The sequence below is a fragment of the Phyllopteryx taeniolatus genome, chromosome 1, assembly GCF_024500385.1.
Source record: "Phyllopteryx taeniolatus isolate TA_2022b chromosome 1, UOR_Ptae_1.2, whole genome shotgun sequence".
NCBI lineage: Eukaryota > Metazoa > Chordata > Actinopteri > Syngnathiformes > Syngnathidae > Phyllopteryx > Phyllopteryx taeniolatus.
The window spans coordinates 40629614-40644811 of record NC_084502.1 but is presented as its reverse complement, the minus strand read 5'-3'; the positions used below and the strand labels follow the sequence as shown (position 1 = coordinate 40644811).

The 15198-nt window shown below is 45.6% G+C and overlaps 1 protein-coding gene across 1 annotated transcript; it reads right to left on the bottom strand.

The window, feature by feature from the left end:
- Positions 1-4692: 4692 nt before the first annotated feature.
- On the bottom strand, positions 4693-13668 carry map3k12 (mitogen-activated protein kinase kinase kinase 12). The gene is made up of 14 exons (XM_061795591.1): positions 13410-13668; positions 11556-12079; positions 9951-10134; positions 9666-9857; positions 9268-9426; positions 8940-9098; positions 8647-8755; positions 8039-8148; positions 7702-7818; positions 7483-7617; positions 6664-7390; positions 6515-6582; positions 6085-6382; positions 4693-6012 (listed from the first exon to the last, which is right to left on the bottom strand). The coding sequence occupies exons 2-14, from the start codon at positions 12016-12018 to the stop codon at positions 5857-5859; spliced, it is 2877 nt and encodes a 958-aa protein (XP_061651575.1). The 5' UTR covers positions 12019-12079; positions 13410-13668; the 3' UTR covers positions 4693-5856.
- Positions 13669-15198: the final 1530 nt, after the last annotated feature.

Below are 15198 nucleotides of genomic sequence, written 5' to 3'. Positions count from 1 at the left end.
TGTTGGTTTTAGATGCAGTGCCGCCTGAGGGATCGAAGGTCACGGACATTCAATGTTGGTTTTCGGCCTTGCCGCTTACATGCAGTGATTTCTCCAGATTCTCTGAACCTTTTGATGATATGCACTGTAGATGATGAAATCCCTTGCAATTGTAGGTTGAGGAACATTGTCCTTAAACTGTTCGACTATTTCCTCACGCACTTGTTCACAAAGAGGTGAACCTCGCCCCATCTTTGCTTGTGTATGACTAAGCAATTCAGGGAAGGCCCTTTTATACCCAATCGTGGCACCCGCCTGTTCCCAATTAGCCTGTTCACCTGCGGGATGTTCCAAACAGGTGTTTGATGAGCATTCCTCAACTTTCTCAGTTTTTTTTGCCACCTGTCCCTACTTTTTTGGAACGTGTTGCAGCCATAAAATTCTAAGTTCATGATTATTTGGAAAAAACAAAGTTTATCAGTTTCAACATTAAATAAATTGTCTTTGTAGTGTATTCGATTAAATATAGGTTGAACATGATTTGCAAATCATTATATTTTTTATTTATTTATGTTTAACACAACGTCCCAACTTCATTGGAATCGGGGTTGTATTTTGTTGGGATTTTATATTGAAAGGCCGACAATGAATAGCACACACACACAAAGGGACAAAGTTGTTGGTGCCCCAGTGTCAAAGAAAGAAAAACGCACAGTGGTCACTGAAATCTGACAAACGTAATAAATAAACATTTTATGAAAATTAACCAATGAAACTCAGGCACTGCTTTTGAGTTGTGGTTCAACAGTTTTAATTTGATTTTTTCTTTTTTTTTTTTAAAAAAACATTAATTCATTAACAGAGAGGTACCAACAATTTGGTCCACGTGTGTAATTGTGATGTAGAATGAAAAGGATATACTGTAATTTTAAGCGAATATAAACCTGAAAAGTTGTTTGCATTTGTATTTAACCCCCTGTACTCTGATATCCCTAAATCCAATCCAGTGCAATCAGTTGCCTTCAGAAGTCACCTAATTAGTAAAAAGAGTATGTGTGTAATTTCTTTCCTGTTCTGTGAAGGCCTCAGTGGTTTGTCAGTGAACATTAGTGAACAACAGCATCATGAAGACTGGGAACTAACCAGGCAGGTCCGAGATAAAGTTGTGTAGAAAGTGTGAGCACTGGTCAGAGAAATGGCCAAGAGGCCCATGGTCACTCTGGAGGAGCTGCAGAAATCCACAACTCAGGTTGGAGAATCTGTCCACAGGACAATTGTAAGTTGTGCACTTCACAAATTACAAGTACACCTTTATGGGAGAGTCGCAAAAGAAAGTAATTGTTGAAAGAAAGGAATCAAAGTCCCATTTGCAGTTTGCCACAAGCCATGTAGGGGACATCGCAAATGTGGAAAAAGGTGCTTTGGTCAGATGAATACAAAGTTGCATTTTTTGGCCTCAATGCAAAGCGCCATGTGTGGCGGAAAACTAACACTGCTCATCACCTTGAACACATCATCCCCACAGTGAAACGTGGTGGCAATAACATGCTGTGTGGAATGATTTAGATCAAATAATGTTCATTGTCCTCAGCCTTTCTGCGTGCCTTCACGCGGTGGTCGCCTGTGAACAGGCTGTTCTTCACCACACGTGACTACGTGGGGTAGTCTCCGTTAACTTGCGTTCCTCACTGTAAATTCTATCTTACAGGAGCAACACTCCTCTCATCTGTTTGCTCCTCTCATCTGTCTGCTGTGTGTTGACTCCGCTACATCATAGTGCTGTTGGGTTTCCCCCATGTGACAGTCACTCTTCACCCTGCCACTCTTATGCCTCTGCCTTAAAGGGGAGGGGGGGGGGGGGGGGGGGGGGGGGCACACTCTTGCGTCTCTGAGTTACAACATCTGTGCACACCTCGTGTTGATCTTTCTGACACATCTTTGCAAAACTTCAAAGATGTTCAAAACACCACTTTGTGGCGACAGTGCAGGGCATCTTTTGTGGATGGTGTTTGGATGGGCCCAAATGGTAAGCCATGTCTCCCTCTTCCTCTGTTATTTTTTTGTTATGCAAAATTGACACATGGGATAGACCATATGTCTAAAGGGGGGATGATATCTGCAGTTCAGAGCCAGTGGTTTACGAGGTGATTTTGTGCTTTTGCAGCTGACTTCTGCAAAAACTTTACGCGACACAAACCCAGCAGACCACATCCACTCACTCAACTGACAGCACATCTGACTACCAATTGTGTTGATGTACAGAATATGAGAATTCATGTGCGTCCTAAGCAGAATTTGCCTCCCTTTTGAGATCCTCTTTGCAGAGCCTCCCAATGTTGGACTGAACCCTCCAGGCTTGCCGATGGACGCACATCTTTGCGAAGACAACATGATCAGGTATTGCACGTTTGACTAATTTGCTCCATACGTCTTCTCAGCACTTCCCAAAGCGGATGACGGACCCCTGCACAACATCAAACCAGGTGACTTTGTGTGGATCAAGAACTATTCTATCTCTGAGCTCTTCAGGCAGTTCCTTTGACCTCATGATTCTCATTTGTTCTGACATGCACAGTGAGCTGTAAGGTCTTATGGAGACAGGTGTGTGGCTTTCCTAATCAAGTCCAATCAGTATAATCAAACACAGTTGGACTCCAATGAAGGTGTAGAACCATCTCAAGGATGATCAGAAGAAATGGACAGCACCCGAGTTGAATATGAGTGCGAGGTGGGCGGTGGCTGAAGGCGGGGACCTTGGCGATCCGAACCCCTACTAAAGAAGCTGGTTCTAGGGACATGGAATGTCACCTCTCTGGCAGGGAAGGAGCCCGAGTTGGTGTGCGAGGTCGAGAAGTTCTGACTAGATATAGTCGGACTCGCCTCCATGCGAGCTTGGGCTCTGGTACTAGTCCTCTCGAGAGGGATTGGACTCTCTTCCACTCTGGAGTTGCCCACGGTGAGAGGCGCCGAGCAGGTGTGGGTATACTTATTGCTCCCCGGCTCGGCGCCTGTACATTGGGATTCACCCCGGTGGAGGAGAGGGTAGCCTCCCTCCGCCTTCGGGTGGGGGGACGGGTCCTGACTGTTGTTTGTGCCTATGCACCAAACAGCAGTTCAGAGTACCCACCCTTTTTGGAGTCCTTGGAGGGGGTGCAGCAAAAACTCGGGCATGGGAGGAGTTCGGTGAGGCCATGGAGAAAGACTTCCGGACGGCTTCGAGAAAATTCTGGTCCACAATCCGGCGTCTCAGGAGGGGGAAGCAGTGCACCGTCAACACTGTGTATAGTGGGGATGGGGCGCTGCTGACCTCGACTCGGGACGTTGTGAGCCGGTGGGGAGAATACTTCGAAGACCTCCTCAATTCCACCGGCACGCCTTCCCATGAGGGAGCAGAGTCTGGGTTCTCTGTGGCGGGCTCTCCTATCTCTGGGGTTGAGGTCACCGAGGTGGTTAAAAAGCTCCTCGGTGGCAAGGGGGTGGATGAGATTCGCCCAGAGTTCTTCAAGGCTCTGGATGTTGTAGGGCTGTCCTGGTTAACACGCCTCTGCAACATCCCGTGGACATCGGGGACAGTGCCTATGGATTGGCAGACTGGGGTGGTGGTCCCCCTTTTTTAACAAGGGGGACCGGAGGGTGTGTTCCAACTACAGGGGGATCACACTCCTCAGCCTCCCTGGTAAGGTCTATTCAGGGGTGCTGGAGAGGAGGGTCCATCGGGAAGTTGAATCTCAGATTCAGGAGGAGCAGTGTGGTTTTCGTCCTGGCCGTGGAACAGTGGACCAGCTCTACACTTTGCAGGTGTCCTCGTGATTGCATGGGAGTTCGCCCAACCAGTCTACATGTGGTTTGTGGACTTGGAGAAGGCGTTCGACCGTGTCCCTCGGGGGGTCCTGTGGGGGGTGCTTCGGGAGTATGGGGTACCGAACCCCCTGATACGGGCTGTTCGGTCCCTGTACGACCCGAGTCAGAGTTTGGTCCGCATAGCCGGCATATATATATATATATATATATATCCATACATTTGCTGAACCGCTTATCCTCACAATGGACTGGCAACTTTCTCAGCTAACTCTGGGCTAGAGGCAGGGTACACCCTGAACTGGTTGGCAGCCAATCGCAGGGCACATATAAACAAACAACAGATGTGCTAATCAGTCGTCCACCATGCCACCCTATATATAGTATATACATATACATATACATATATATATATACACACACACACACACACACACACACACACACAGTGGAACCTCGATATAACAGACTAATAGGGTCGATGGGGGTTGTCCGATACAGCTGATTGTCCATTACTTTGAAGCACTTTATTTTTCGTTTCGTGGCCTAAAACGCGCACTACAGTACAAAGTTGTTGTAAATAAATATAAAAAAAGCTTGAAAATGTTTGAAGGTTTCACATTTTATCCAAACCTGCCACGCCAGTGTGCTTGATAATTGTGATATTGTTGACGTATAGTACTCATCATAAGTGAGTCACTTTCATGAGCCGTGAGGAATTAGTGTGCTACCTAGTTCAAGAAATGCCCCCAAAAGAATTTTACTGTACCAAATATAGCATGTTCCTCAGATTTAACACCACAGCCATGTTATCCGATAGCTGTTATATCAGGGTCCATTTTATCGAGCGTCCACTGTTTTTTTTAAAACAAAAAAAACCAGACGTTTTTTTAACAAAAACATATAGACTTTTTAACCAATAAATTATTTATTGTAGCTCGTATTTTTTCTTTTGATATAGTTCCTATATTACAGGTACAATGTGCAATGCAGTATAAAAACAAAACGTTTCTATTCAAAGGATAACATTTTGACGAGTGACCACAGAGAAGTGCGCTATATACTCTACCAGGCTACTCCTGAAGAAATCTTAAAGGGTCTTGGGGGACCATGGAGGTTTTTATGAAGCTGACCAACATAATGAACATAATGAGTCCTTTAAGTTCATTACAAAAGCACATTCACATTTATTAGCACCTGCACCAGTGTTGCTGAAGTTGAAGCATAAGTCATTGTCCTGGTTCAGTGCATGTCAGAGGAGGTTGTCCCTGTGAGTGCAGGCACTACTTTACACTCACCAAAGACAACACTTATTACTACTGCGCAATAACAACCGTTTCCTTTTGAGTGAACTGAAAGGGCTCTATTCCAACACAAATCTGATGACCTTTGTATAAACCTCCCGCAAGTCTTAGCAGGAGGAGTGCTTAAAAAATCAAACCTACAGAGAAACCCTAAACACGCATCATGACTGATCTTTGTGAACTTTTCATTCCAATTTTCCATCTTTTTTTAGTGCTAACATTTATTAACATGAAGAACAGAGGAAGTACTTTCAGGATTAAAAAAGTGTAAACTTTCACAAAATATAAAACGGATACATTCGAATCATAAATTATAAACACATAGTCATGCATTTGTTCACAGGGCTGCAAACCATTTCTTCTTAGATTTTATCTTATAAATTAAATATTTCTCACGTGGTATGTCATGGTTATTTACATTATTCTTCCTTATTCTATAATGCATTAGTGTATGGGGATGCTCCCACAGTGGGTGTTAGTGAACTAAAGGACTTATGGTGTTTACCTTGATACCTATTCTCACTACAAAACAGTATGTCTGAGTTATCTGATTATCACCCAAGCTGCCAAAAGAAAAAAAAGAAATAAATAGAATGTCAGGTTATGACAATTGTGTCATGTGGTGGAGTTTTGCCAGCCAATATACTTGGGAGCCCTCATGACTTTGTTAAAGACGTGTCGTAGCTGTGATCCCTCGTGACATACTGCACTGGCTGACTGGTGCACTAATGTGACGGTTCAATGTATGGAGATAGAGGTATTTAAGTCCAAGTGTCTATTGGGGTCCTGTGTGAGATGCCTGTGGGGACCCTTGACGGGCTTGAGTGGGCGGCATCCACGCTCCAGCGCTGGGAGGTCGGCTCGGCTCTCCGCTGCCTGACTGGTCCAGCTCAGCGCTGTCACAGTCCGAATCATCACACAGGACCCGACCCTGAGGAAAGAGTGGAAGACATCAGTCACACTTCTCAGGAAGAAGACATGCGGATCTCTAGAACTGCTCTACCTCATTTGGATTCTGCTCGCCTTCCAGCTTTGCTTTGGCCTGACCCAGCATTCCGTCTCTCTCTGACAGGCCTTCAGAAGCCTGCACGGGATCCGTGCTGTCTGCTGGGATCTCTGAGCCCTGAGAGAGGAGGTCGTCACTGCGGTAGTCCAACCTGTCATCCGTGTTGGTGCTGACTACATCAGGGGTGCCGCTGTGGGAGTGGTCTGTAGTGTGGCCCTCCTCGCCGTCCGAAACTGACAGGTTCTCTGAGCTGAAGGTTGACACCGACTGACACTTGGTGATGCTCGTCGGCCGTCTGAAGAATGTGACAAGTTTTGGTTTTTAAAACTACAGAATTCAAAATCGAAATTATTATTTGAGCTCTAAACACATTTGCAAATAAACGGCTCACTAATTTCACAGTAACTAAGGACACTAAGTTATTCACCGTCTCCGTGGTAACTCAACCTCACTGTCAACTTCACCCTCCTCCTCTTCTGACGACACCCCACGCCTCTGTAGTGACCAGCAGTTTTAAAATGTTACAAAGATAAAAGCATTTACCGGACAACAGGGGAACAGATTCTGTACTTTTACCTGTTTTCGTGTAATAGCTGCCCTGTACAGAATGGCTGAAGGTGTGAGGTGCTGACTCCCAATTCCTCCTGAAGCCCCCCGGGGCAACCTCACAGCACCTGCTCCATCCTCTTTATCTTCCCCCCCATCATGAGGCAGGCGGGGAGATCCAAGAGATCCACGGCGTGCTGCTGCCCCTCTCCCACAAGGCGAGTCGGGGCTGCTAGAAAACGGGAATGATGCTGCATCCTCGCTTGGAGTATCGCTGCGCGGGGGAGTTTCTGTGAGATCATCCAGACCGGCAACCCCCACCTCTGTTTCCCCTAATCCTGCAGAGGCGCTGAGGCTTCCCACTCTTTCCAATCCACTGGCAGGTGGATCCTCTTTTCCCTGGCTGCTCACCTCTAGCATGTTGCAGATTAGGTCAGGGCTGGAGGAGGATATCTGCCTTTGCTGCTGCTCGTGGTCGAGGCCCCGCAGGGCTGCAGAGGGCTCCAGGAGCTGCTTGGAGGAATAAGTGGCCAAACTGTTAACTTGGGCCACCGTCTCTCTATTGGGAGACAATTGATTGACTTTAAGTGCTGCCAGATCTCCACTGCTGCCTTTTCCAGGCTTACGGTGGCGGGTTTTTACCCTCCGAGACCGACTGGGAGAAGTGGAGCTTCTAGTGGGGCACGTGGGGATAGTGACTTGCATTACAGACAAATCCATTTTGGGAATGATTACTTCAGACTTAAGGATGTCTGGCCTGAAAGAAAGAGAGAGAAACAACAAATGAAATCTATAATCTTAACAGTAGAGAATCAGTGTTTTGGTTTAACAAACGAAAAAAGATCACACCGCTTTCCTGAGGGAAGTTTCTGTGGCACATTTCTCTTCTTGATGAGCTTGTCCATACTGTTCGAAGAGCTGCTCTGCCTGGAGCTGTGGTGCTTAAAAAAACCTGGGTACTTCTTATCCAAGGAATGCTCCCTCCTGGAGATAAACACGTAGCAAGTGGCTATGTACAAAATGTTAACATCAGCCAAAGACAGAATGTTGAAATGAATTTAGTCGAACCTCTGCAGCTCTTTTTCTTTAAGCTCCAGCTGCAGCATGACAGCGCTGAGCTCCATGTAGAGGTTGTTAGCCCTCTCCAGTTTCCTCTCATAGTGTTCACGAATGTCTAAGGCATGTCTGACAAAAGAGAAAAGAGCCGGCTGATGTCATCGTGCATACGCATGAGAGAATCCCAATCCTCAGCAACTGGCATGCACTCAAGGCACTACATCCACCCACGGGATGGACAAAGGAGTGACATGAAGAAATAGCACGGAGTGGCCTCATTCGTGTGCACAAACATAATAAGAGTGCCACTGTCCAAAGGAAGCACTGTGTGTGCATAAAACAAACAAACCTGAGCTCTTCTCTGCGCCGGTTGATCAGCTCCTCATCGAGTCGGTGCAGACAAGTACCCTCAGATTTAATCTTCTCAAAGTGCTGTTTCACCTCCTCTCGCCATTCAGCCTGATGAGAGCACATTTCTGTTAAGCAGCTGCACCTAGTTAGAGCTGACTTGAGGGGTGAGCTGACTTAAGGGGTGGTTCTCTTTTTGTTGGCAGACAACAGATCAGATGACTAAGTAAACCTGTGTGGGTGATGGGCTCTCCACATTCATACAGTATATACAGTATACCGGATGTACATTGTATAGAAGCAAGAGTTTGTTCTTCACCATACCAATATGGACCTCAAACCTCATCAAACACCTTTGGGATAAATTAGATTGGAGCACCTGGCCTGTTGACCACAGACTTCACAAAACCGAAATTTCCAGACACACTCCAAAATGAAAGTCTTCCTCAAAGAGTGGAAGCAGGGGCAGGGGCAACTCAATATTTTTTCACATTGTGACTGAGTGGTGTAATGGCCATGTGTTCCAATACTTGTCCATGTGCATATTTTCATGTACTGCATACAGTATGCACTCTTTTATTTGTTAGGGACTAAGACAAGGAACAATACCTGGGACTTGAAGTATGTCTCCTGAGGAGTGGACAGAACGTCAGCTGACGCTATGTCCAGATGGAGAAGGATCTGACGGAAAGAGGGCCGATTCCTGGGTTTGCAGTTCCTGCAAAAAACAACATTAAACACAACTGTGTAGTGTGTATACATTCACTGCACTGTAACATTAATTCTGAAATTGTAGTCAAACAATGTTGCATACATGACTCATAACTATTTGTTTATCTATGCCTCTAGGCCTCTGCTCACTCTTGACACGGCCTCACTTCCGATATCCAATAATTGCTCACCAGCATTGTCTGAGGAGGATCTTGAAGCCATCAGGGCAGCTCTCAGGTATGGGCAGCTGCAGGCTGTTGTTTCCGACACCCCAGATAATGGCAGATGAATCCACATCTTTGTAAGGGATCTCTCCGGTGAGCATCTCCCACAGCACCACTCCAAATGACCTTAAAGTCAGGTTAAAGCTTGAATATATACAGTCTCACAGAATTCAAAAAGAGAAAGAGAAAACATGAGAACGGGATATCACAAATCACTGCTAATGGTGACAAAGGGTAGACGATTCAGAATATATTCTCCACCACAAAGATACTTGCTTCTGTAGAGTTCACCTACCAGATGTCCACTTTTTCTGACACTGGCTCATTCCGAATGACCTCAGGAGCCATCCAAGCTACAGTGCCTGCAAAAGACATCTTTGTGCTCTTGTCACTGAGCTCCTTTGAGGTTCCAAAGTCCGAAATCTTTACAAGGTCATCGTGTGTGATCAGCATACTGGGGAAAAAAAAAAACAATACATCAAATTTCTTTTTGTATAAAATATCCAGTACTTGATAATGCAGTACATAATTATTCATGTCTTTCTTGCAATACTACATTTTACCCCAAAATACAAGAACGAGACACAAGTTTCTGAGTGGAAGCGTAAAAAAATACAAAGTAACTTTTGAAGAGCCTGGTCTTTACTAAAGAAAGATCCCCTGAAAGCGGGATGTAATGAATTGTTGGCTTACTTGGGGGACTTGAGGTCTCTGTGTATGATCTTATGAAGGTGTAGGTAGTTCATGCCTCCTGCGATGCCCATAGACCAGTCAACCAGGAGTGAGGGGGTGATTTTACGACCCGCCCTCAGCACCTCATATAGTTGGCCTTGGGCACAGTATTCCATCAAGATGCAATAACAAGGAGCCTGGGTGCACACACCCCTAGATGGAAACACACAATTAGATAAGAGCACAATGTTAATGGCGGACGATGTGGATAAATGACTTGAATAAAGAATAGAGGAGTTTCCCTACTTGAAAGTAATGATGTTGGGGTGTTTTAGTTTGCGAAGGTGTTTGATTTCAGTCTCCTTGATGTCTCGCACTTTCTTTACGGCCACATCATCTCCGTGGAACTTGCCGAGGAAGACAGCACCTTGCGCACCACTGCCCACCCACTGCAGGTCTGAGATCTCCTCAAATGGAACCTCCCAGCACTCTGAACAGACACCAACAAGTAGAAACCAACTAACCTTGATAAATGTGAGTATTACCAAGTGTCTTTTAAATAACAGGAAAATGTGTACAACAGCTCCCTGACAAAAAGCATTTAATTCATTTCTGTCCCACGGTGCGAGACCATTGGGGACAGGGAGCAGTCAGATTTTCCTCATCTACACCATAGAACATGCATCTTGGAACAAACAGGCTGCCACGTCAAACAAATGATGTAGCGACTAATCAGTGGAGCAACATATTTTTACAAGGGGTGAGAAAAAATAGCAATATCGTGACGTATCATATCGTCTGTTATGATACAGTATCAATACATCGGCAACTAACTTTGAGATTTAAAGAAATAATAAAAATAACGACCAAAACATGTTTTCTCTATGTTTCAGCTAAAAAGAAAAATCCCACCAATTTTGAGATACCTTAATAAAAGCATGTTTTATGTGGATAAATAGGTAGAATGTTTTATTATCGTATAGTGATATTATGTTCATCAGTGTTGTGCTAAAAAAAAAAAAAAAAAAAATTGAGGGGAAAACATCTGCCATCCACACCTTAAATAACTGAGAGCACTTGGTCACTAAAGTGAAATGCAGCCGGCACAGCCAAGGAGAGATGCATATCTATTCTTTATGAGGTCCACTGAAGTGTGAAGCTCTCTGGAGGCCCGCTTTAGCGGAGACGGATGCACACGACGCTTCCCCCAGCTAGCTGCTAAAAGTCACTCTATCTGATGTGTGTTAACAGTCAACACTGGCATACTGGTGATGCGCACATTTAAAATACTGTATTGGTTAATCAGAGACTTCTCACTTAAACTGCTGTCACGTGAGCACCGTGAACATCGTGAGACGGCGTTATATCATGAACTATGCAACCTTTTTAGAAATGTCCTATTTTCATTAGCTGGTTGGTCTTTTCTACAGTTTTTTTTTTTTTTTAAATGACATCTTTTCTAAGTGCCTGTGACAAATATGGGCACGCTTTGTCCTTCAATAGGATGAGAATGTGTATCTGAACTTTTGACTCGTATACTCGCTGGGCGCAACATTAGCCAGACTTGTGCTAATTGATGAGATCCAATACATGAGCTGTAAAAAAAATGCTGCCCTTACAAAATCTAAGTTCTAAATAAGCAGTTCTGTTTACCTGAGTAGGATTCCATTCCAATCCACTGCAAATAACAACCCCAACAAGAGACATGGTGTATAAGAGGAAGCCGCATTAGCTATTTTTGTAAAGGCAGCCTCTTTGATATTGTTCTTAGTTTTGGATCTGTCTGGGTCTCTTAATCGGATTGACTTGAACCGATCAATGAGTGACAAAGATGATGTAAACTGCTAACTTTTTGTCAGGTGGAGCTGATCATAAGGACACCCGAAGCAGACAATTTCTGATCTCACGTACCTTCATGGCTATGCTTGTGTTCAGTGGAGTAGGCCTTTCCGATCATGGTCCACACAGGTTTTAGGCAGCCAAACAGACCCTCCAAAAACCCTCCACTACCTGATTGGAGCCGAATGTTCTCCGAATGGCTCCGGACAGCACCAGCCTCCGGACTGTGGCCCGCCTCGGCACCACTGCCACACTGGCACGTGTCATGTTCGTGTAGTTTTAGCACACTGTTATCAAAGTGGCCTGAAGGTCCATCACTGGGAGTGGGACTGCTGCCTCCTGGTGCCCCCGGCCCACTAGTGTCAATAGACAACACGTTTCGGAGGACACACTGTGTAGGGGTCAGATCCGTTTCCGGGGTGCAGGCGGGAGTGTCACCATCAAGTCTTCGATAGGGGGTTTCTGATACCGGGGTACTGAAGCCTGACAGGGAGGGGGAAGGGGCACGGGGCTCATGGATACAGGTCCCACTCATCGGGGGTTTCCCCAACCCACTAGGTTAGGGTGGATGGAGGATGGACAGCGGAGAGTATGACCTAAAGGACAACATAATGAAATGCATTATAATTAATGTTATTACTGAGAAAAGCATACGCTGTATGTGAAAACAACATATCTCTCATTCAAGCAATGGAGGAAAAAAAACGAGTCTGCCCGGTGTGGTGGTACGGTAACAGTTAGCATGTCTGCCTCACGGTCAAGAGGTCCTGGGTTCAAATGTCAGCCCTCCTGTGTGGAGTTTGCGTGACCTCCCCGTGCTTGCGTGGGTTTTCTACGGTTACCTCCTCTGACATTCCAACAACATGCATACACAGGTTCATTGAGGACTCTAAATTGCCTTTGTTGTTTGTATATACAGTATGTACACTGCTATTGACTAGTGACCATTCCAGGGTGTACCATGTCTCTGGTCCATCCAAAGTCAGCTGGGCTAGGCTCCAGCTCATCTATGACCCTAAAGAGGACAGGCGTTATATAGAAAATGAATGGATGGGGAAAAAAACAGCACAAGTATCATTTGGACAAACTGCCAGTCTTGAGTCGAATCACCCATTTCCCAAAACTAAGCTCTGTCTGAGTGGTGCAGAAAATCCTCACTCTGCTGCCTATGAATGGGAGACCGTGGAGCCTGCCCAGTGGAGCCATCAACCAGAATGGAAATGGGCTTTATGAATGAGTCGACGAAAGCATGGTTGTGCTGCTTCATCTGTTACCTGCACTTGACTGAGATGACGCCCCCCCCCCCCCCCCCCCCCACCCCCCAACCCTAATGACTCCCTCAATGCATCAAGTCTCAAGTATTGTGTGCATGCCTGGAAAATGAATGATGAATTGCATAATCTGTTTGGCTGTTTGTGTGCAGGAAGAGAACGGGGTGGGGGTGGTGGGCACATGTGCCCATTTTCATACAGAAGATCCCACAGCAGCTCCTTGTCTTGGACTGCACCACCGCATGAGAAGAAACACGGCGGAAAGCGGAGCGTGGAAATTCAGGCAATAAACAATCAGTGGGCCTGTGAGATGTGCACGCGCGCGCGCACGCGGCCATGCATGCATGCAGAGGACGCTCAATCTTAAAATAACCGAGGATGCGATGTTGACACTCAGCAGCCGACGTGCAGCGTGCACTGCAAGCCCAATGCCTACTACGCTGCGTGCCAAGTGAAAGTGCCGCAGCGTCAGTACATTCAGCCAATGCTGGCACCGGCGCAAATGATCGTGGCACACATACGATCTTCAAGCATCAATTGTCGACAGCATCCGTTTATTCGAGTAGCGTGAGCGGCGCCGAGCAAAAGTACGCAACCATGATGCCAGACCTTGCGTTTCATGAGCATTTAAGCGGGTAGTAGCACATTCCCATACCGTTTGCCTGCTTGTTGTCGCGTTGTCAAGTGAAAGGGTGGGCTCGGCGTTCTGGTATCCTCACGATGAACAACCAATCGTTCCCCCCACCCCCCACCCCCCTCTCCCGTCCGTCTCTTCTATTTCCCGGCCCGTAATCCAACAGTTTGACGTCGCCGGGACGGATCCCAGCGGGCAATGTGTATCGATAGCTGGGAAGCCATGCAACGTGCAGGCTCGCTGGGTGTCGTGGGGGGTGGGAGGGAGCTGTCTCACTCCCAGTGCTGAATTGACGTCACAGAGGTGACGGGATACGCCGCGAGGGGGCGCTGTGGATGATCGTGTTTTGGTTTGCCTCATGGCAGCGGAGGTGGCAAACGTACTTACGCTATGTACCTGGAAGTAGAAGTACGTCGGCCTAAATTTACAGTAAAAGACTCGAAGTAGAAGTACAAATACATGTTTTAAAAAAAGACGGGGAAAGTTACTGATTCAACTCCTGTAGTAGTAACTACAGGCTGAAAGATACTCGAAATACACAAACACGTTTTTTACTGACAGTCAGTGGCATCGCTGCAGCCCTCCTGAGTCTGAAAAAAAGTACCTAACCTATTTTGACAAAGGAGTAAAAGTACAGATATCAGTTTTCAAATGTAGGGAGTATAAATCAAAATTAGACAGAAGCAGTAAATATACTTAAAGAGTAGATACTTGAAAAGCTATTTAAGTCCAGTAGCAAGTACAGTATTGATACTTTGCTAATTCCCAGCACTGCATGGCAGCCAGCATCCATCTTGCCAGTGTGGCTAAACAAAGCCTTGCACCGTTAATCCTGAGTGGCATCGCAGAGGCTGGTTCGAGGCAGACCACCTTCACACAGCAAAATTAAATGGTTGCACAAAGAACACAAATGCATTTGAAAGATTATGCAATTTGTAAGCTAGAAACTTGATTCAAGTAGAACGAATTACATACAATACAAAGCAGCATTAAGCCACATGCAGATAATTATTAATAAATATAATGAGTCCGTTCCCCCCCCCCCCCCCACCCCCCCCAATTTTGCTCTAAGCTGCATTCTAATGTTAACTTGAACATGATCATCATTATTGTTGTTAGATCAAATTCGAATGGTGGATTGTGTGAGGTCCACAACAACCAAACAGATCAAAGCAGTTGGACTTTTAAAACCTATTTCAAACTATGAAACCTGGAATTCTGGATAGAAAATTGTAAAGCTGCATAGAAGCATTTGCAGTCTGAGAATATCACTTCGCACTTGACCCTTAGGGTCCTGGCTGGAGACTATCCTAGTTAACACGTCATCAGTCACATGGTGCATACAGATAAACGACAATTCACACTCATGTCAGAATCAGAATCATCTTTATTTGACAAGTGTGTCAAAAACACACAAGGAATTTGTCTGCCGTAGTTGGAGCCTTTGTAGTACGACAACAGACAGTCAATTGACAGAGAATACTTTGAGACATAAAAACACAGTCATTCACACCTATGGACATGTGACAGTCTCCATTGAACCTGACGTGGATGTTTTCGGATTGTGGGAGGAAGCCGGAGAACCTTGAGAAAACCCACACAAGGACGTAGAGGTCAGGCAAAGTCCACAGAGGCAGGTCAGAGTCTTGATTGGAACAGAGAAGCACACCGTGCTGCTTGTGTAACATATTTGATGCAAAATAAGTATATCTATAGTGCATTCGTTTAAATTTGAAACGAAGTGTAGGCCTAATAACAACTAGACATTGTCTGTTTGGGTAAGTCGTTATGCAATGTGAACCCCTGTCCT

What these genes read in the sequence shown, in the direction of transcription:
- map3k12 (XM_061795591.1), bottom strand. Translation starts at nt 12,018, where the DNA reads ATGAGTGGGACCTGTATCCATGAGCCCCGTGCCCCTTCCCCCTCCCTG. An exon ending in ATCCTCCTCAGACAATGCTG is followed by an intron (nt 8,756 to 8,939) that starts GTGAGCAATTAT and finishes TGTTTTTTGCAG; the next exon opens with GAACTGCAAACCCAGGAATC. An exon ending in AAAGAAAAAGAGCTGCAGAG is followed by an intron (nt 7,618 to 7,701) that starts GTTCGACTAAAT and finishes GTTTATCTCCAG; the next exon opens with GAGGGAGCATTCCTTGGATA.